Below are 20,344 nucleotides of genomic sequence, written 5' to 3'. Positions count from 1 at the left end.
TTCGATTCCCAGTCAGGGCACATGCCTGGGTTGCAGGCCAGGTCCCTAAAAGGGGACACATGAGAGGCAACCACACACTGATGTTTCTCTCCCACTCTTTCTCTTTCCCTTCCCCTCTCTCTAAAAATAAATAAAATGTTTTTAAAAAAGATACAAAATATTTGCATTACCTGTGATAAAAAGCTATTTTCCTTAATCTACAAAGAATGTTTATATATCAATTTTATTAATTAATTAACTTCTTTATTTTTATCCTCACCTGAGGAAATTTTTTCATTGCTTTTTAGATAAAAAGGGGGAGAGAGAAACATTGATGTGAGAGTGAAGCATCAATCGGTCGCCTTCCTTACATGCCAGGACCATTGATCACACGTGTCCAGACCAGGGATTGAACCTGCAACCTAGGCAGGTGCCTTGACCAGGAATTAAACCCACAACCTTTGGTTAGTGGATGATGCTCCAACCAACTGAGCCACACCAGTCATGGCTACATAGCAATAATTCTGAAAAGGGGGAAAGACAAATAGCTATGGATTAAAAGGTATATATATCCTGGCTGGTGTGGCTCAGTTGGTTGCACATCATCTGTAGGCTAGGGGGTTGTGGGTTTTCATTCCAGGTTGGGGCATGTGCAAGAGGTGACCAATCAGCGTTTCTCTCTCACATCGATGTTTTCCTTTCACCTTTCCTTCTCCTCTCCCTAGAATCAATAAAAGAAAAAGAAAGAAAATGGGTAAAAAGATGTAGAAGATAATTCTCAGGGGGAAAATACAAATGGCTGTAGGCATTAAAATGATTTCAACTTCTTTTAATTGTATGTAAAGAAATGGAAACTTTTAAATGAGATATGATTTTTTTATATGTCAGATTAGCAGAGATTTTAAAAAATTTGATCATACCCAGAATTGGCAAATTTACAGGGAAACAGGTAATTTCATGCAGTCCTGGTGGGGATATAAATTGGTACAACCTTTTTGGAGGGCAGTCTGGCAATATCAGAATTGTAAATGCCCACATTTTTTTAACCCAGTAATTCTATTACCAGGACTTCTTCCTCTAGAGCAATTTTATTTAATTTCTGTATACATATACTCACATAAGTGCATAAATGTGGTCATAGCATACATGCTATTTTTGCACTTAACTTATTTTCTCTCAATTCCCTTCCCCCTTTCCCATGTCCCTTCTCATGGTAATTCATGTTCATTTAATCACCTGCAGACATACACAGATTGTTCTGGCCTTTGTTCAGTTCTGTGGAAGAAGGATATATGGCTTAATTACTAGTACACATATGAATACATACAAGGATAGTCACTGCAGCATTGTTTGTTTGTAATAGCACTGCGGAAGAAGCTTAAATGTCCTAAGGGTATAACTGAATAAATTGTGGTTCATCCAAAAAATGTGACAAGAACTATATGTACGGATAATGGAGAGACTACTAAGATACAGCGAGTGAAAAACTGCAAGCTGCAGAACAATCCATATAGCATAATACTATTTTTATTTTTATTTTTATTTTTTAATATTTTATTTATTTTTAGAGAGAGGGAAAGGGAAGGAGAATGTGGGAGAGAAACATCAATGTGTGGTTGCCTCTCATGTGTCCCCCACTGGGGACCTGGCCTGCAACCCAGGCATGTGCCCTGGCTGGGCATCGAACCAGCGACCTTTTGCTTCACAGGCCCGTGCTCAATCCACTGAGCTACACCAGCCAGGGCTAGCATAATACTATTTTTAAACAAAAGTTATGTGGTCCTGGTCAGGTAGCTCAGTTGGTTGGAGCCTTGTCCCGTACACTAAAAACTTGTGGGTTAGATCCCCCATCAGGGCGCATTTGGGAGGCAACCAATTGATGTTTGTCACTTTGATCTCTCTCTCTCTGTCTGTCTCTCCCCCCTTACTCTCTGTAAAATCAAACATATCCTTGGGTGAGTATTAAAAAGAAAAGTTGTGTGCATTTGACTTGTGTTGGTATGTGCATATGCTTAGGAACTTTCTACAAGAATAAATGAAATACACTGTTATCTCTAGGGAGCAGGACTGTTGAAAGAATAGGCACAAAGTCTCCCTCTTCCTCACTCTTTAGTGTTCTTTATCAGTCAGAAAACTGGTAAATGTTATTTTGGGATGGTCTTTAAAATGGGGGAGATTAGCAAAAGAATTCAGCAAACAAACCGTATTCCATTGTGTAAGTGTACTACAGCTTTTTTATCCACTTGTCTGTTAATGGGTACTCAGGTGGCTCCCATATCCTGGCTATTGTAAATAGTGCTGCAGTAAACACAGGGGTGCATAGGGGAAGAGAGGGAGAAAAACATTGATGTGCGATGTGCGAGAGAAACATCAATTGGTTGCCTCTTGCATGAGCCCTGACGGGGGGGCGAACCTGCAACTCAGGATGTGCCCTGATTGATTTGAACCAGCATCCTTTTGCTTTGTGGTACTTGCCAGGGCTCTGCTGTATCACTTTTTGTGTCGTGTTTCTAATCCTTTATTCCTTTTGCCTGACTTCTAAAAAATGTGTGTGTCTGTGTGTAACACAGAAAATAGTTGAAGTATAGGGTTTAATTCATGTACACTGCTCTTTATTAGTAGGTTTCAAGGTAACCAAGGTCGCGTTTTGACCAAAACCTGGGAAAACTTACACTTAGCAAAATTGTTTTTCTTGACTTAAAAAACAAAACAAACAACTTGAAGCCTACTACTTAACTAAGTCCAGTGTACAGTGATGAATAAATGAATAGGAAATTTAATGAAGGAAGTGAGCCAGCATGTGTCTTGAAAGGCTGAAATGTCCAGCAATCAACCTCATGGCTAAAATAGAAGTCTCCAAGAAGTGGTTAAGGCTCCCTTTCTATAATATAGAAAACCTTGTGACTATTATGTAAAACCTTATCAATATTATATAAAGCCATATAAGTACATGTAAGCCCTTATAACTATTATGTCCACCTTCTTTAGCACTTGTGGTGTCTTCTGTGAGCTCTGTCACGATAACTAACGCTAAGATGACCTATGATTATGTCCTAGGGTGTAGCTGGTTTCAGCATTGCAGCCTGACTTCTCCCAGCTGGATTTTGGATCGTTACTGTGCATGGCTGATGCTGGGATATCCAGTCAGCTGCTGTCTGGTGTGCTTTGGCCTCACCTCAGGCTGCCACTGGATGGGGAAGAATGAGTATGAGGGCCCTGGCAAATTGTGAGGCAGAGAAGCCACAGGCCCTAACGTCATAGCTCGGGGCAGGGCACACGTTGTTTGCTCCCCAGGAAGTGCACTGCAGCATTTGTGTGTTTACTTAGATAGCAGTCCCAATGTAGGTGGAATTAGGTTCCTGCTTGGGATCACAAGGAAAGCATTCCACGGACCCACCCATAGGAGATGGTGGTGTGGCATGTTTTATCTGTGTGGAAATAGAAGGTGCCTCTGGGGTTTCGATGTCCCATCTCCCTCTGTCCCACAGTGGAAAAGGTCCAGTCTTGTCCTCCATAGGGTCAACAGAAAAGCCAGTGTCCAGAGTTTCTGCTTCACGTTAGAACTTAGTCTTTTGGAATCTGCAGGCGGCTGCCAAGTGGTCTCAGTCCCCGTCTAGGTAGCTTAGCTTGTTCCCAGCTGCCCTGGCGGTGGAGTCCACGTGAATTTGTAGCAGCTGCTATGGCCACATAGCTATAGAGAGAGAACACACGAGCACGCAGGGTGAGGGCATCAGCGAGTGAGCAAGAGAAAGAGCGCTTCCCATTTCCCCTGGGATTATAACCGGGAGTTTGGGTTTGGGACAGACCGGGTGCCTTTTCAAAAGAACCAGTCAACTCCCCAGATTTTTGAGGACCTTGGATGGGTTTACACTCCTTAGTGGGACTGACAGGCCTCTTTGGTCTGGCACCTCCTTCTGTGCCCCCCCAACAGTCTAGTTCTGGAGAGGGGAAGGGAGGGGTATTGATCTCCTTGTTGGAGCAATGCTGTAATTTCCTGGGGTGTGAAGCTGTAGCTTCCTGGCTAAGCAAGCAAACAGACTTACATTCCCCATTTTGTTAAGCTCAATGTCTAGTTTCCTTTGCTCCCCCTTTCTAGCTAAATACTGGTGGTAGCACTGATAATACCTTCAACTCAGGATGTACCTTCAAGCAGTTAGGTTCCAAAAGATGTCCTGCTTGTGTGGTTCCCTTTTCATTTTTAACTGTGTTCTCTTCATCCATAAGTTCTTTCCCCTGTGCTTCTTTTCTCAGAATTCGCTTTTATATCTTTATTTTTTTTTATCCTCACCCCAGGACATTTTTTTTTCATTGCATTTAGAGAGAGGACGGAAGAGAGAGGGAAACATTGATGCAAGAGAGAGAAGCATTGATGGGTTGCCTCCTGTTTGTGCCCGGACCAGGGATCAATCTGCAGCCTAGCCATGTGCCCTGACTGGGATTCGAACCAAGAACCCTTTGTTTATGGGATGACGCTCCAACCAACTGAATCACACTGGCCAGGGCAGAAGTCACTTTTGTGTCTTCAAATAGAAAGAAATCATTAGGCAGAAGACAGGCTTCTCACTGATAGCTAATGATACTCAAATAACATTTCCCTCCTGTCTTTGATTCTCTGATAAAGACCAAGTTACTTCTAATCTTTTTTTAAATTTCATAAGCTTATTGTGTTCCTAATTTCATAAGTCTTTAAAACCAATTTACACTTTAGAAACTAGGATTGGGGGGTTCTCCGCATTTGAGATTTTTGATATTTAGTTTCTGACGATATTTTTAGTTTTCCTTTAAAACAATATCTATTGTATTTTTGCTACAGCATTCTTGTGGACTCAAACAGTGATGAAGAACCTGAGTCCTGTAAGTAGACTGCACTCAAAACAGTAATTTGCATTTTACAGTGTAATTTAACCATGTCTTTGTACAGATGACTGAAATGTGATTTGGGAAACTGAGTGTGAAATGGTCCTGGGTTTGTCTCTTGTGGGGCTCTCTCTGGAAGTTCCTTATGCTCCTCTTCTCATTTTCTTTCTATACCTTTTTCCTTCTAGGTCTCCTTTTATTTCTTCTCTATCTCTCCTGGGACATACACAAGTCCACCATAAATTTTAACCAGCTCCAATGTGTGGACTTTGGTTTTAGAGAGTTAAAAACATGGGTAAGCAGATTTTGTCATGCTCCAGGTGCTTTCTGATGCCCTGTTTCTCTCTGCTTTAGTCATTGCCAGAAGGACCATGCAGAACGGGAGTGTGAGGTAAGTGGGAGAATTAGTGAAATTCGACCTTTCGGAAAGAACAATGTTTTGGGTAAGATTTCAGAACAGACATCACTTTTCCTCTGTGAACACTGTTCAGGGTCATAATGAGTTCAAAATACTAGATTCCTTAATGCTGGCCCATTATCGATCAGTCATATTCTCCTTCAAAATGCCTCTGAACCATCTCTTCTAGTCTCCACCAGGAAGGCACTGGTCAATTTTTACTCTCGTGTTAGTGCGAGAGTTGTTTTTTTTTTTTTTTTCCCGAGAGTTGGGGTAGAGCTTTATTATGATGGGAATAACAGGCAGTAGATCTCTGAGTGCTGTTCCTGCTTTTGAACTCAGGGTAAATTACAGATTGTAGGAAATACCCTGGAGCCATCGGCAACAGAACCAGTTACGAGGTGGAACACCTTTTAACTCCAGCTTTCTAGAAGAGAAAATAAGTAGATTCAAGGAGATCTGTACTGGAGAATGCCGACGCAAATGTTAGCAATAGCAAACGGAAGTGCAGTAGAGAAAAGCATATTGAAGTAACTCATGTAGTGGAAGTATGTTCTGGTTAGATTGCAGCAATAAGGGTTGAGAAGAGTTTTCTTTTTTTTTACGTGGCTCTTCCCCTTGATCTCTTCTTCCTCTGATCTAGTCTGCATTCCACTTCCAGATTGAATTCCAGAGGCCCTGCTTTTGGACATATCGATGCCCTGTTTAGATTGCTTATCGCAGGAAGACCAGAGTGTTTATCCCAAGAGTTAAAGTCCTCTGTGGTCCGACCCTCTCCTATCTTTCAGCATCATCTACTCCTCTTCCTGTTTAAGGAGCCCCTCTGATCCTAGCCCGAGCCAGATGAACAGGTGTTGCCCAGGTGCCAGACTAAAGGAGGTTCTAAAGTAATTACTGGAAAAAATCTAAAGTATTCTGCTAGATGACTGCGGTTTCCGCACGGACTCCTTAAATTTCTGTAGAAATGTGAATTGGTCATCCCTGTCCTCCCCTCCCCCACCACCAAGCCAAACAGCACTGTCAAGCAGGAAAATTTTCTCTAGCTAGCTCTGATTTATCTCCGTGGATTATTTTGCAGCATGTAAGTGGTCAAGCATGACACTAGTGTGTGAGAAGTGATTTTAAAGGCAGTAGTTGCAAGCAGCTGAAAGTCGAGAGCCAAATAATGCATTATAGAAAGCCATTTATTGGAAATGATTGGTTTTATTATTTATCCTTAAGTCAGGTTTGTTGAGGTTTGGTTTACACACAGCACAATTCACACTCTTTACATGTACAGTGTGATGAAGTCTGACAAAATTCACATAGTGTATTGCGTACTGGAGTGTAACCAGCGCCACGATCAAAGATGCAGAATACTTCCATCACTGTCGTTTATATTTTAAATAGTTTATCACAGACCCTTAGAAGTAGTCTGGTTTATAGTATTAATACATACTAAAGTCCTTATTTGATAAATTAAAAAGTGTCCCATTTTTAAATAGAAAAATTGCTTTCTTCCTGCCTCTACTAGACTAAATAAGTACAGAAAATCTGTTTTAAGGGGCCTGCTGGGAGTGCCCACAGATCTTGGTTCAGTGCCAGGCGGCTTCTCTCTGTGGGATACTACAAGAAAGGTGGATTTGGTGAGGAAAGTGATGAGTTCATTTGGGGGCATGTTAAAATTAAGGGGCCTGTATTCAGGGCCCTTAATTTTAAGGGCTGATATCCCAAACGTTTACCAACCCATATAGTACAGACAGGGAGTAGGCAGGATGGCTGCCTGAGTGGCCAGAACAGACACCATCGATCAACAGTTGGGAAGGCTATCCCTGTTGCTGCTGACAAAAAATCAGCCCTACACACAGGCCATCCAGGTAGGAAGTTGGAATTGAGGAGCTAAGAGTCCGAAGCAAAGTTGGGTTGGCTAGAATGGATTGGGCCGGCAGATAGAGGATGCTTGCCCAATCCCGAGGAATTGAGCGAATGGGTATGAAAGGGCTGCGGCTGAACTTCTGGGGGTGAGTTGGAGAAGGAGCGGCTGCAAAGGCGAGAAGAGAACCGACACGGAACAGGATCCTGGGAATCAAGAACAGAGAAATTTTAAGGTCAACAGGATAGCAAAAGCCCGTCAACTTGGCAGCTTAGAAGTGGTGTACGTGGTGGAAACATAGACAAGGGATTTGTATCTGTAACAGGTATAGGCAAGTCTTCTAGCTCTCCTCATCATAAAGATGTATCAGGCTTATTGTAGGCCGTTTGGGAAATATGGAGAGGTGATGAATTTTAACTGCAGAACCTCTGCAAAGTTAAATACTGGGGCCAGCTGAGAAGGAGGGCCCCAGAGGGGTGCATGTTTGGCCCCAGCACCCTGGGTTGTGCAGGGGCACTGCTGAGGCCGATTCCTGCCAGAGTGGTCTGTCAATGAGGGCAAGGAGTGCTGGCTGCGGAGAAACCTGCCCCCTGCTCTTCTCAGACAGCTGGATCTCAACACCGATAAAGAAAAATGGTGATTAACTCGACATTTCCCTACACAATTTCGCCAAGTGTTTGAATGCATACCCTATGGCAGCCCACGTCGTGCTCAGTACTTGACAGATACCTCTTTTTGAAGGGATTGGAGTAGAAAGATGGAAAGTCGGGAATGTGACTGAGTAGGTGAACAGAGTTGCTGCAGGAAAACGAATGAACACAAGATTTCAAAAATGATCCCAGTCATTGGAGAAAAGGGAGAAAATGTCATGAAAAGAATGTCGCGTTCATGCTTCTCTTTGGTGTTTCCCCATCTCATCCTTTAGCTTCGAGGTGATTGACTTGGACTCGGATGTTGATGATGAACAGCCCCCCAAGAAACGGCGAAACACCTCCAAAGTCCTTAACAAAGGCAAGTAGACCAAAGCCTTAGGGAAGCAGAGCTGAGCCCCGCTGCCTAGTCTGTCTCACACAGGCATTTCAGGATAAGTCAGCCGGCATTCTGTCCGGCCACCATTTCTTTCCTCCCATGTGCCAAGTGTGGGTGTGGCTGGATGCGCACAGCCCTTGGTAGATTTCCTAACATAGCCGCAGCTGTTCCTGCTGCTGCCTCAGACCCCCGGGCATTTCTCTCAGTCCAGTTCTCATCTATGTTACAGCATATCAAGGGATCAGAGGGAAGAAAGTCAAGTCCAGGGACTGAGGAGAATGAAGGCAGGCTGCTCTGCTCCTCCCCCTCCCACCTTTCTTCCTTCTCTCTCTGTGGGAGTGACAAAGAGGAGGAGGAAGGAGGAGTGAGGGGGAGTCACAGGCTCCTTCCTGTGTGATGGAGCCCTAGGTGGGTGATGGCCGTGGTCCAGCGGACAGTGACTTCTAGGGGAACCGTGCTTTCTCCATCTATCTCCTTGTCTTTGCCTTTTACTAATCCCTTTATACTTTTTTGGAGGTTCCTGTTTTTCTCACGGCCTGTTTCCTGTAGCAAACCCTTGCTTCTTTGGATTCAGAGGTCCTTTTAGCCTCGTGGGAGACATGGAACTTTACTCCCAGCTCAGAACCACCTCAGTGGATGTGAAATGTAGGAAGACTAGGAGCTTCTTAAGCACCAGGGACGCTATTTTATTTATCTTTGTTCACTTAGTACAAGGGGTAGGCCATGATACCTAGGTGCCTAGTCGAAGTACTGGCTACTTTGGTAACTACCCAGGAGCTACTGTTGACTAGAGTTTCCTAGCTAACCTGGGATATCAAAGCAGGGGAAGGAGAGGTGACTTAGAACCCTAGTCTGCCGTTTTACCACCTGTCCACTTGAATTTCATTTATTTCTCCTTTTCTCTAGCTGCACCTGAACGGGACAGCACTCCAGGTGCTGAAGGCAGAGGGAACCCCTGTGGAGGTAACTGTAGAGCATGAGTGACAGAGCCAGAACCCAGTTCGTCGCCATGGGCCACCACGTGCTGACTCCTTAAGTCAGAAGACCCATAGTCTTTCGAGGGTGAACTCGCAACTCAGGCTACTCTTGTCTCTCTGACCAGTGGACCGTAACCGTGGGCACCCGCTGCAGTCTCGGAGGGATGAAGAAGGCTCTGATGGACTCTCTTTGTCTCTAGTCTTGTCCCCGTGCCTTTTCCTTTGTTACTGTAATGAATTTTGATGTTTTTACAGAGAAAAAAAAAAGGGGGCCTGAGGAGCTTTAACACTTACTTCTAACCGTACAAGGTCATCTTTAGGGATTATAAGCAGTGTGCCCTTACTATTTCTGTTTTTAAAATTGGAGCTGCAGGTGGGAAATCTTGAAGTTTTCTAGGCAGAATTACTTCTTACTGTAGGAACACCCACTCCTTTCTCTTTCCTTATTACATGGCTAAAGTTTTTTGATAATTCACATACTGCATTTTGCTTTGTACAACTCACAGCCACATTTTTGTGCATATCATACACATGATTATTATACCCATGCTAAGTAATCATTATACCCATGGATAATGTGCATCTTTAATTTTCCCTAAAAAATTTGGGCCAAAAAGTGCTCATTATACACAGTGATAGATGAATATTTCAACTTACATTCTCCCAAATCTGCAATTTTACGGTGATTTTCTCACCATAAATATGGTTTCACATCTTGCCTATGCTCTGGTTTATATTTTTTACCTCCAGGACCATAGAAACCTAGAAACTCAGGTTTGAACAGACTCCTAAGAGCCTGTGATGTTAGACATGCTACCCCTCATTTTCAGGTGAAGGGGAAATTCACCTGAGGGCGGTGACCTTTTGAATGTTCCCAGGGTCCCTCAGTGTCTTACGTCAGTGTTTCTGAGTGCTTTGCACTTACGGACTAGTGAGAAAGGGAAATCGTGCCAGCAAGCATACAACTGCCAATTTTTCATTTGTACGATGATGGAAATACACTCCAGCTGTTATCTACTATCACCGTAATTTTATAAAGTAAAAGGTGTCGAAAACTTCATGAGGACCTAATCTCAAACTTAAGGACAGCCCTTTAAATGATAGAAATTGAACCTGAAGGGGTAAAACTCACTCTGTTTTTCTATTGGGTCTTATTTTTCTATGGACCAGTGAGAATACACAAGTCTGCAGAGCTGCTGTGTTTGGGGGAACCTCTGAGCACCTACCTCGTGCTGTTCAGAGAATGTCATCTGAAAATTGCCACTGGACTTAGATTGATGTTTTAGCTGGCCCTGCTCTCTGTAAAGTAACAAACTAATAGAGGGAAAGATGATCTCAAATAATCGATTCTTTACTGTGATTCATAATGCGATAGTTCTCTGCTTGTTTAATTTGTGCTCAATAATCCAGTTGAATGTCTCGGGGGTCGGGGGGTGGAGGAAATCTGCTTATATCTGATTGTGCCTCTTGAATTTCAGATCAGATTCTGGAAGTGACTTCTGGTAGTCGTACAAAGTATGTGACCCAGGAGATGCCAATAGTTATCAGTGATGATGATGACAGTGACATGGAGGGTCCTGTGATAATAGAAGATAGTTCAGCTGATGAAGACCAGGTTGCCTCAATGAAAAAGGAGATGATGCAGTTTACTATCTCCCCCCGTAATTCATCTGATACTAGTGGAAATCCCAACCAACCACTAAATGGTGCTGAGGCTAAACTAGAGATTCCAGGTGAAAAGATGCCAACTGATGGAAAGGTTCTACCTGTGGTGGACCAACCAAGGAAAAGGACCTGTAAAACCAAACATTTGTGTGTGCCACCTGGTAAGCTTGTCAACCCAAGCATCCCTGTCCCCCAGACCCTCGAATGTGCCTGGCCCACCCAGTGTGCCAGCTGTGCCTGACTTGCCCTTTGCCCTGAATTTGTCTGTCTTGTTGGGTCTGCCTTTTCTGCCTACCAGCCCCGTGCCCTTTTAGCAGCCGCCTGGTAGCCAAGGAAGGCCACTGTCCCAAGGAAGGTCTTTCTAGGAATGGGGGGGGGGGAGTGGGAACACCCAAGTCTTAGTATTCACCATTCCATCTGTCTGGAGTGCTTTGTCCCTGACCTCTTTGTCCCAAGGATATCTCATTTTCCTGAGGACCCAGCCCTGTTGTTGTTTGCTGTAAGAAGCGGTAAGTCAGAGTCGCTCCTCCCTCCTGGGTTCTCACTGTTCTTGGACCCCGCCTCTGTTAAAGCACGTCCCAATCTGTCCCCCTGGTAAACGGTGAGCTTCTTGGTTGGAGTACAGTTACTGGTGTTTCCGTCTCTCCCAGGGTCTAGCCTGGTGTTTGGCACAAAACAGATGCTTGCTAAATATTTTAAATGAATGCATGTCACTACAGATATGTAAGGCTCTGGCTAGAGCCACTGGCAGTATGGGTGCTAGATAATGGTGGGAAGATCTGGCTTTCCTATTGGGTGAAGGTGCTTCCTAGGACAGGAGCCACTTTGCTCACAGCAAGCGTGTGAGAGAGGCCATGCCACCCCTTACACGTTCACGCCTTAGCTGCCCTCACAGTCCAACCTGGACACTTGCTCCTGTGACCTCATTATAGGTCTCGGGGCCTGTGATGGAGTCCTACCCAGCTTATTCCTCTGGCAGCTCTGAGTCCCAAGTGTAAAATCTTTCATGCTGACAGAGCAGCATGCGGCCTTCAGACCGACAGTTGTCACTTGCAGATGTTGCCCAGGACTTGGCTGTGGGGGCTGCTCCTGGGTTTCTGCCAGTTGCTTGATGGGACCAATTTTCAGGGAGTAAATGAACTGTTATCTGTTCAATTGTTGTCCTTTCAGCTGCTGTTAAAGAACAAAAGCGGACTTTGGAGGAAGCTCCGCAGCCACAGCCAAAGAGAAGGCAGACTCAGCCAGCCAAGTCTTTTCAGAAAAAGCAGGCTGAGTCAGCTGAGCCTCCTGCCAAGAGAAAGCGGGCTGGGCCTCCAAAGAGGAAACCCCAAGCAGTGGAATCTTCACAGGCTTCTCACCAGCATGAGCATGAGTATGTACCGTTTGTGTTCAACCAAATGGGAATTGATCACCTGATTGTCAGATGTTAAGCAGCCCACTGGGCACACATGTTGGGGGATTCAAGTGAGTGAAGGAGTCTGGTGGGGGACAGGGACAAAGTTTCCATCCCTGACTTGGGAAGGCATAAGCAGGAGGAAGCTGTGGCCGCTCTCCGCTGCCGCCCTCCTCGCTTTCCCCTAGCAGAACTGGGCAAAGACCCCTGCAGTTCCCCAGGCAACGAACGGTGAGGCTGGGGGGTGGGGGGTGGGGGGTGCTTCTCCCACAGCAGCTCTGGCCTCTGAGGTTTCCTTTGCCTTTTAACTTGGGTTAAAGAGTGATGTGTAAGCAAACAAGAGACTCTTTTTCTTCAGCCTCATGGCCACCAGTTTGCTGTAAACCAAAGCAAACGCGGCGGCGGTGGTGAGAAGGCAGAATGGACATATTCCAATCCACTGGGATCGGAGGGAGGGCAGAGTCAGGATTGTCTTCAGGTTTTTCTGACACTTTGTATGAACCCAGTTACTCTCACTACTTGTTTGTGTTCTTGTAGGATTCTCAAGCTTTATTAGATGTTAGGGTGAAATAGACTGTTTACAATTCCTTAATTTTTATTAAGCTGTGTATAATTGATACCGAAAGCAACAGGTCATTTAGACCAAAGGCATGCTAATACTTAAAGGAACAAGGAATTAATACATTTTCGCATTCACATTCCAGGAACTTCTCAGTTTTTCCCTTAATAACATGATGTAGCAAACAGGATTTCCTTCATTTGTTTTTACTTGCATTCAGGAGTAATATATACTTAGATGTTAATTATCTTACAAGAGAAGGGAAACATTTGAAGGATTGTCTGTTTCTTTCTTCACCTGTATTTTGGGTTCATAAATGCATCTGGAGGGGAGCAGAATGATGTGTCGAGAGCACTGGGCAGCAGAGCGACTTGGGCCTGAGCAGAGAGGCTCTGGCTCTGAGCTTCTCACCTGGCGAGGTAGCTGACAGCAGTCTGGCTTGTTCACCATTAAAATAGCTCCCTTTTTAGCAAACTTTCTCCCCTGGATTCCCAGACACCTATCTAACCGCTTTGCCTATAGGAACGTGTGTTTTGGGTCGCTCCCAGGTTGCTTGACTAGAGAGTATGACAAAAGAAGAGAGAAGCTCCCCTTTTGACACTGTGCTCTGCGTCACACAAGGGAGGCTAGCCTGTCTTGCTCCCTGTTGCTATGGTACTTCCTGTTTCAGTCTCTAGGCTTCCTGTTGTGCTTAGCATTGTACCCGTGGGGCCTGCTTACTGGTCATGTTTCCATGTGGGGTCTTGTTGACTCCTCTGATGTGGAGATGCTCAGCCTGCAGTAAAGTGGCACAAACACTGAGGTAAAAGTGTGCTAAGCCACAAGGCCCACTTGATGTGCGTACAGACATGTGCAGGGTCCTGTTCTCTGCTGAGGTCTGCAGATGGTTCAGGTATTCATCTGTTACCTTTTCTGATGCATACTTGCTTTCCGAACTAAGTAACTCGAGTCCTATCAGGCTTTGGGATGAAGAACCTTCCTTCGGCTGTGTTTGCCCGATTGGGTACTTTTTCCCTCTTTCTATCCCAGCCACCTCACACAGGGTTTATTTTGTGGTTTAAGGGTTAATGAGTGTCCTGTTAAGTCAGACACTCACTTCCCCATGTTTGCTCCTGTTTTTTTCTTTCCAGCCCTGTGGTTCATCTCTTTGGACGTGGGAAGTGGGCCAGCCAAGATAAAAACATTTCAGTTTCAATAAATAGGTATTGCAAGTGTCAGTCCTTCTCGTGGGGAGCACTACTCTTTGTGTACTTGAATTAGGCCTTGAAAAGTGGGGCAGCAATAGTGGTCTAATGGAAAGACCATGAGATTGGTGGCAGAAGATTGTGTCTCTGTGAACTTTGCATAAGTCACAACCTTTGAGCTTCCGTTTCCTTCTCTGCAAAGTGGAGATCATATGGCTGGTGATGGTTTCTTTGCAGGGTGGTTACGAGGATTGGCTGTCACGATGCAAACAGAAGTTCTTGGCAAATGATAAAGTGCTACACATATAGTTGTTCTCGGAGCAGATGTGGTCATTCTAGGCTGTGGGCAAATAGGTTGTACCGAAGCCCAAAGAAACTGTGGCCGGTCACAGTTTCCATCCAGGGCATGTTTGAGGGGCCCACTTTGGTCATAGTGGGAATGGCAGCTGAAAAGAGAAATCAAGACTAGCTTGCCCTGGGCCTTGATCGCCAGGCCAAGAAGTCAGTGGGACGTAATTGGGATGTGGCTGAGGAAAATTAATCTAGAGGTATGTTTGTGGGTTCCGTTAGAAGAAAAAGTCTGGAGGCAAGGGACACAGAGGAATGCTGTCATATCCCACAAAAAGGGAAGGACAGGAACTTGATCTAGCGTGGTGACTGAGGTTCAGGATGGACGAGATGGCGGGAAGGAGACAGCAGTGTGTCTTTGTGCATAATTGGCTTTGGGGTAAGGGAGAAATGAATTAACAAATGCCTGAGGTTTTTGGCCTGTTAAAACTCAAGTTGGGCCCTGGCTGGTGTAGCTCAGTGGATTGAGCGCGGGCCTGCGAACCACACACTCGTGGTTCGATTCGCAGTCAGGGCACATGCCTGGGTTGCAGGCCAGATCCTGGTTCCCGGCGGGGGATGCACGAGAGGCAACCATACATTGATATTTCTCTCCCTCTCTCCTTCCCTTTCCCTTAAAGATAAATAAATAAAATCTTTAAAAAGAAAAAAAAACTCAAGTTGGATCATTAAACACACTGGGCCAGAGACATACTCATGTCATTCAGTTGGAAAATCACATCAGACAGTTAATTGTAAACTCAGAACTGGGTCTCGGGAGAGATGGAGACTGAAGATGGAGGTGTGGGATCACTCCTGTTGAGGTTGAAGCCATGGGCTTCACATCTCTGACAATATGAGGAGTGAAAAGGAAAAGGCTATAAATAGAACCGTGGGAAACGCCCTCATATAAGGAGTTGGAAGGAGGAGGGACTAGCAGGTTTTCTAAGTGTCTCTTGACCTGTATGTATGCAGTTCTTCTGTGTATTTGTGTAGCCATACAAGATGCATTTGAATTTCCTTTTGTAGGAATGTTAATTGCAACATACCTGGATGTTTTTTACACGGCGTTGAAAAGCTGAAGGAGTATTCTGGAAGGAACTTCAAGAAAAATAAAGATGAACTGGTCAGGAGACTGTATGTCCTGTTCAATGAGACTGTCTTTAATAAAAAGGTAAAATCAATAAAGACGCCCTTATTGAGTACCTGCAGTATGCCCAGCACTCTTGGGTGTCGTGAGGTGTGCAGATATGCTAACTGTGTATTTCCTGTCCTTGAGAAGTGTCAGTTTAGGTGGGGAGATAAGACGTACTCGTGTGAAAGAGAGAATGTGTGTGGATTATAATATACAGTACAGACTGTCATTGCCATGGGAGGTCAGCAGAGGGGGAAGTCACTGAGTGCCTGAGTGGTCAGGAAATAGGATTGCTTGGAGGAAGTGAGACTCGTTCTGGTTCTTGAAGGATGATAAGCAGAGGAAAAACCAGTGATGGGGAAGAAGGCATGTGATGAGGCTTGACTCTTTGGAAGAGGGGGTTCCTGTTGAAGTATAACGTGACCTTGGGCAAGGGACTTAAGTCCTCTTGGCCTCAGTTCTCTTGTCTGTAAAATGGGGACAATCATAGTACCTCCTACTTCGCAGAATTATTGTTTGGCCTGGCTAAGTGAATACACCTGCAGGGCTTTCTTAGAACAGGACTTGCCACATAGCAACACCCATTAGCTCTTTTTTTTTTTTTTTGGATAGTGTAGGACTAGATCATGGAGGGCCCTGGGCATCAGCTTGGAGGAGCTTATATTGAAATGAGCAGACACCCCTGCACAGGGACGCGATATGAAGTGGCTGCTGAAGAAAAAAACGAATCACTCAGAAGCAGGGGTGCCCACGAGATTGGAGAGGAACTGGAGGCAGAGAGACAGACCCTTGGGTCATTACCTTTTTCAGATTTTTCAGACTTGATCACCTCCGCAGGGAATGTTCTATTGGTCTAAAGGTTCCCTCTTCTTTGGTGTCCTTCCTGATGTCACATCAGATGACTGTTGAGTGGAACCTTAAGTTCCGAGTTGGGTTTTTCAGTTGTACCATGGCACTCTCACACACGGGTCGCATCCGTGTCAGCTGGCTTGTCCTTGTCTCCTTGGCCACCCCTGGCTTGGTCTCCGTGCCAGGGAACACAAATCCTGCGTGCTCTCCAGGGCTCTCTGAGCAGTCCCCCTCATGTCCTGATGGCCTGGTAGTTGTCCTTACCTGGACCTCGGCTTGGCTTTTATTCTCCCCAGAATGTGTTTTGATTTGCAAAACCCTCGAGTTCACATTTTCTGGCCTGTGTAGAACTGCTTGCTGACTCCCTGTTTGCTTGTCTTTCTCAGCTGCCAGAGAAACTGGATATCTGCTGGAATAAGAAGATGCTGAGAACCGCTGGCCTGTGCAGCTTTTCCCACTTGTCTAACCCGGCAAAGCGCTACACTAAGATTGACATTTCTCTGAAAGTCTGTGACTCTGCAGGTAATGGCAGGAGCACGGCAGCTGTCCTGACAGGCTCTTTCCTTCTGACACCTCGCCTGCTGAGTTACACTTAGGTGCTGGTATTCTCTGGCAGCCCGCATCTCAGCCCTGCCTGTCATTCCTTGGGGGAACAGGCGTACTGTGTGTTGCTTAGAGGGACACTATTATTGGATGTCTCACCATCCCTGGGAGTCCCACTTGACCATCTTTCTAGTAGGCCTCACTTTCTGTCCACGGCTCCCTGTTGCCTGCAGCAGCAGCAGCTCCATTCTCCCAGTAACCGAGGTTCAATCAGTCTAGCCAATGGCTCTCTGTCTAGCCAATCACCAAATCTTCATAATGACTCTGCTATCATGATCCATCCTCCGTCTTTGACTCTGCCCAGGTCATGGGCCCTCATTACCTCTCTCTTCTCCCTGTCGCATTCAGTCTCCTGCACACTGCATTGCTTTCCTGCTAAGAAATCTATGGCTGGCCAATGCCTAGAGCCTGGTTTTCGGGGCCATCCTAGTCTGCCTCTCTGCCTCTCACCTCCCGGCCAGTCTTGACTCCCACTGCTCCACCACCAGCCTGTGCTCCTGCAAAGGTTGGCTTCCCACTGGCTTTCAGAATGGACCTTACACTTTCCTGACCTCCACCTTTGTTCACATTCTTCACACCTAGAATGGCTTTTCTAATTTTGCAAGTCCACTCCATTGTGAAGGGCCCAGCTCAGGTCCCAGTTTCTCCATGGCGCTGTTCTTGACCAAGTCCCATGGCCCGGTGACTGCTCCCCACCCTGCCCGCTTATGTTCCTGGAGAGTGGAAAGCCAGTCTTGGTCCGATGTATTTCTGACAGTGATGTCCCACAAAAGATGAGTAGGTTGGACCTGCTCCGAAAACACTCACCCACCCCAGGTTCTCTGCATTGATCATATCGGCTGGATGTGGGTGGAAGTTTTACTTTCAGAACCTTGGGAAGATAACACTCACTCCTGCCTCTTCCTGTGCTTATCTATGATGGCTTTCTGTCTGGTGAGGTGGAGAGTTCGGGGATCGTTGGGTAGTGACTTGAAGGGAGTTGGAAGTGCTCATGGTTTCTTTTTATTCCCCTTCCAAGACCGAATCCGGGATACTTTGGCCCATGAGCTCTGCCACGCAGCCTCCTGGCTGCTGAATGGCATCCGTACTTCACATGGTTGCACATGGAGATACTATGCCAGAATGTGCAACTTGGTCCACCCGGAGCTGCCCTTGGTCACCCGTTTCCATAACTACAAGATTAACTACAAGATCTACTATGAGTGTACTGGGTGCAAAACCAGGTAAGACCCTTCTCCTCAGTCTTTTCCTAGTGGTATTTTTTAACGTAGCCTCCAAGTGGCTCTTCAGGGATTTTATTGACTCTCTGACTTGAGAAGTAAATGAGACCTCTTCGCTCCTTTCACCTGCTCTTTTCTCCAGTCGCTCCTATTCTGAGCTGGCCTGACCGCCGCTGCTGCTTTGGTGCCCCGTTCTCTGAGAACCCCCCAAAAGTCTGGCTTTGGGCCCAAGGCCAGCAGTTCAGAGAAAAGGCTGTTAACGTGACTGACCCTTTGTTGTGTGCTGTCGCCTTCCTCTTTAGGATTGGCCGCTACAGCAGATCACTGGACACCGAGCGCTACGCGTGTACCTCATGCAAGGGCCGTCTGGTCCTGCTGCCGTTAACTCGCAAAGATGGAACCCCCATCAAGCCGCATGTGAGACCCTTTGCCAAGTATGTGAAGAACCATTACAGAATCGTCAGGCAGGGAATGAAAAATCCAACCCATGGGGATGTGATGAGACAGCTCAGCAAGGATTATTTTGTCTGCAAAAAAAACAACACCCTTTAAGTTTATGAGAGGGTATCTGTGTAAGGCGAGTCCTCTGTTTATGAAGAAGTTTTAGGAAAATACCTTTGTATCTACGATGTTATAAATTTAAATCTTTTTTATAAAGTTTCATATTGTTAATGATTATTCTTTAACCAAGTGTTCCTTCGCTCAGCACTTTGTGCCCTTGACTGTCCTTGGAGGTCCTTGGGACCCACCTTGTGTTTTACACTCCATAGTTGTAACGTGTGGAACAAACTTAGATTCTAGTTAAGATGTGTGAAACATACTTAGACTCTGTAGTTAACGTGTGTGGAACATACTTAGATTCTAGTTGTAATGAGTGGAACAAACTTAGACTCTGTAGTTAACATGTGTGGAACAAACTTAGACTCTGTAGTTAACATGTGTGGAACATACTTAGATTCTAGTTGTAACGTGTGAAATATACTTAGACTCTGTAGTTAGGATGTGTGGAACAAACTTAGACTCTGTAGTTAACATATGTGGAACATACTTAGACTCTAGTTGTAATGTGTGGAACAAACTTAGACTCTGTAGTTAAGACGTGTGGAACATACTTAGACTCTGTAGTTAAGACGTGTGGAACAAACTTAGACTCTGTAGTTAACATATGTGGAACATACTTAGACTCTAGTTAACGTGTGTGGAACATACTTAGACTCTAGTTGTAATGTGTGGAACAAACTTAGACTCTGTAGTTAAGACGTGTGGAACATACTTAGACTCTGTAGTTAACATGTGTGGAACATACTTAGATTCTAGTTGTAACGTGTGGAATATACTTAGACTTTGTAGTTGTGAAATGTAGAACAAAATGCAGAAGCAGATTAGATTTTTGAGATTGACCACTTGAGAGAATGAGAGTTACTCTGGAAAAATGAACATCTTTAAAGGCAGTGTTTCAAAACAAGGGCTCCTGGCAGCTGTAACCTGTTATACTTGGTTAGGAATAAAGTTCATATTTCATTAAATTACTTTTGTCATAGGAACCAATGTAATTGTTCATGAAATACAAAAAAAAAATAAAGCGTTTTCTGCAATTCACTAGTTAGCAAAGTCTGTTCCTTGACAACCTGCGGCAGAATAAGCCATCGGGTCTTCTGTCCAGGACCCCACACATCCGAAGCTCCCCTGCATGTGTCTGGAAGAGCATTCTGCATTTTGGGATTTTTTTCTGATTCTTGTAACTTCTCACAAGGTTTTCAGAAGCCTCCTCGCCTGTGGGAGCTGTCTGCGATGTGGATGGAATCAACGCTGTATTTGTTGCCTATTGGTGCTCTAGCAAGTGACCACAAGCTTGGTGGCACACATATTGTCTTACAACTATGTGCGGCGGGAGTGGGCATAGACCTCACTTAGCTGGAATCTGGGTGTGGGTAAGGTTGCATTCCTTTCTGGAGGGCCTGCGGGGTGGGGCGGGGATAGCTATTTCTTTATCTTTTCCAGCTTCTAGAGGCTGCTGCAGTCCCTGGTGTGTGGACCCTTCCTCCACCTCCAAAGCCAGCTAGCTGCTTTTGTTTTTCTCTCTGGCATCTGCCTCCTCCTTTTACTTTTTTTAAAAATATTTTATTTATTTATCTTTAGAGGGGAAGGAGAGAGGGAGAGAAACGTCAATGTATGGTTGCCTTTCGTGCGTCCCCTGCTGGGAGTTGGCCTGCAGGGGACCAGCCTGCAACCCAGGCATGTGCCCTGACTGGGAATCGAACCGCGATCCTCTGGTTCGCAGGCCCGCGCTCAGTCCACTGAGCTACACCAGCCAGGGC

At 45.3% G+C, this 20,344-nt stretch overlaps 1 protein-coding gene and 1 long non-coding RNA gene across 2 annotated transcripts; both read left to right on the top strand.

The window, feature by feature from the left end:
- Positions 1-4,776: 4,776 nt before the first annotated feature.
- Positions 4,777-8,091, top strand: LOC118995060 (uncharacterized). Its single transcript, XR_005068190.1, has 3 exons — positions 4,777-4,833; positions 5,191-5,227; positions 8,011-8,091. It is a non-coding gene; the product is annotated as an uncharacterized LOC118995060 (long non-coding RNA).
- Positions 8,092-8,713: 622 nt separating this feature from the next.
- On the top strand, positions 8,714-19,578 carry GCNA (germ cell nuclear acidic peptidase). The gene is made up of 8 exons (XM_037058060.1): positions 8,714-8,759; positions 9,021-9,077; positions 10,570-10,917; positions 11,903-12,128; positions 15,249-15,393; positions 16,590-16,725; positions 17,825-18,029; positions 18,329-19,578. The coding sequence occupies exons 1-8, from the start codon at positions 8,714-8,716 to the stop codon at positions 18,576-18,578; spliced, it is 1,413 nt and encodes a 470-aa protein (XP_036913955.1). The 3' UTR covers positions 18,579-19,578.
- Positions 19,579-20,344: the final 766 nt, after the last annotated feature.

The sequence above is a fragment of the Sturnira hondurensis genome, unplaced genomic scaffold (assembly GCF_014824575.4).
Source record: "Sturnira hondurensis isolate 20B ecotype Veracruz unplaced genomic scaffold, ASM1482457v3 Scaffold0000982, whole genome shotgun sequence".
Taxonomy (NCBI): Eukaryota; Metazoa; Chordata; class Mammalia; order Chiroptera; family Phyllostomidae; genus Sturnira; species Sturnira hondurensis.
This window is presented reverse-complemented; position numbering and strand designations above follow the sequence as displayed.

What these genes read in the sequence shown, in the direction of transcription:
- GCNA (XM_037058060.1), top strand. Translation starts at nt 8,714, where the DNA reads ATGGAACTTTACTCCCAGCTCAGAACCACCTCAGTGGATGTGAAAT. An exon ending in CACCTCAGTGGATGTGAAAT is followed by an intron (nt 8,760 to 9,020) that starts GTAGGAAGACTA and finishes CCTTTTCTCTAG; the next exon opens with CTGCACCTGAACGGGACAGC. An exon ending in AGACTGTCTTTAATAAAAAG is followed by an intron (nt 15,394 to 16,589) that starts GTAAAATCAATA and finishes TGTCTTTCTCAG; the next exon opens with CTGCCAGAGAAACTGGATAT.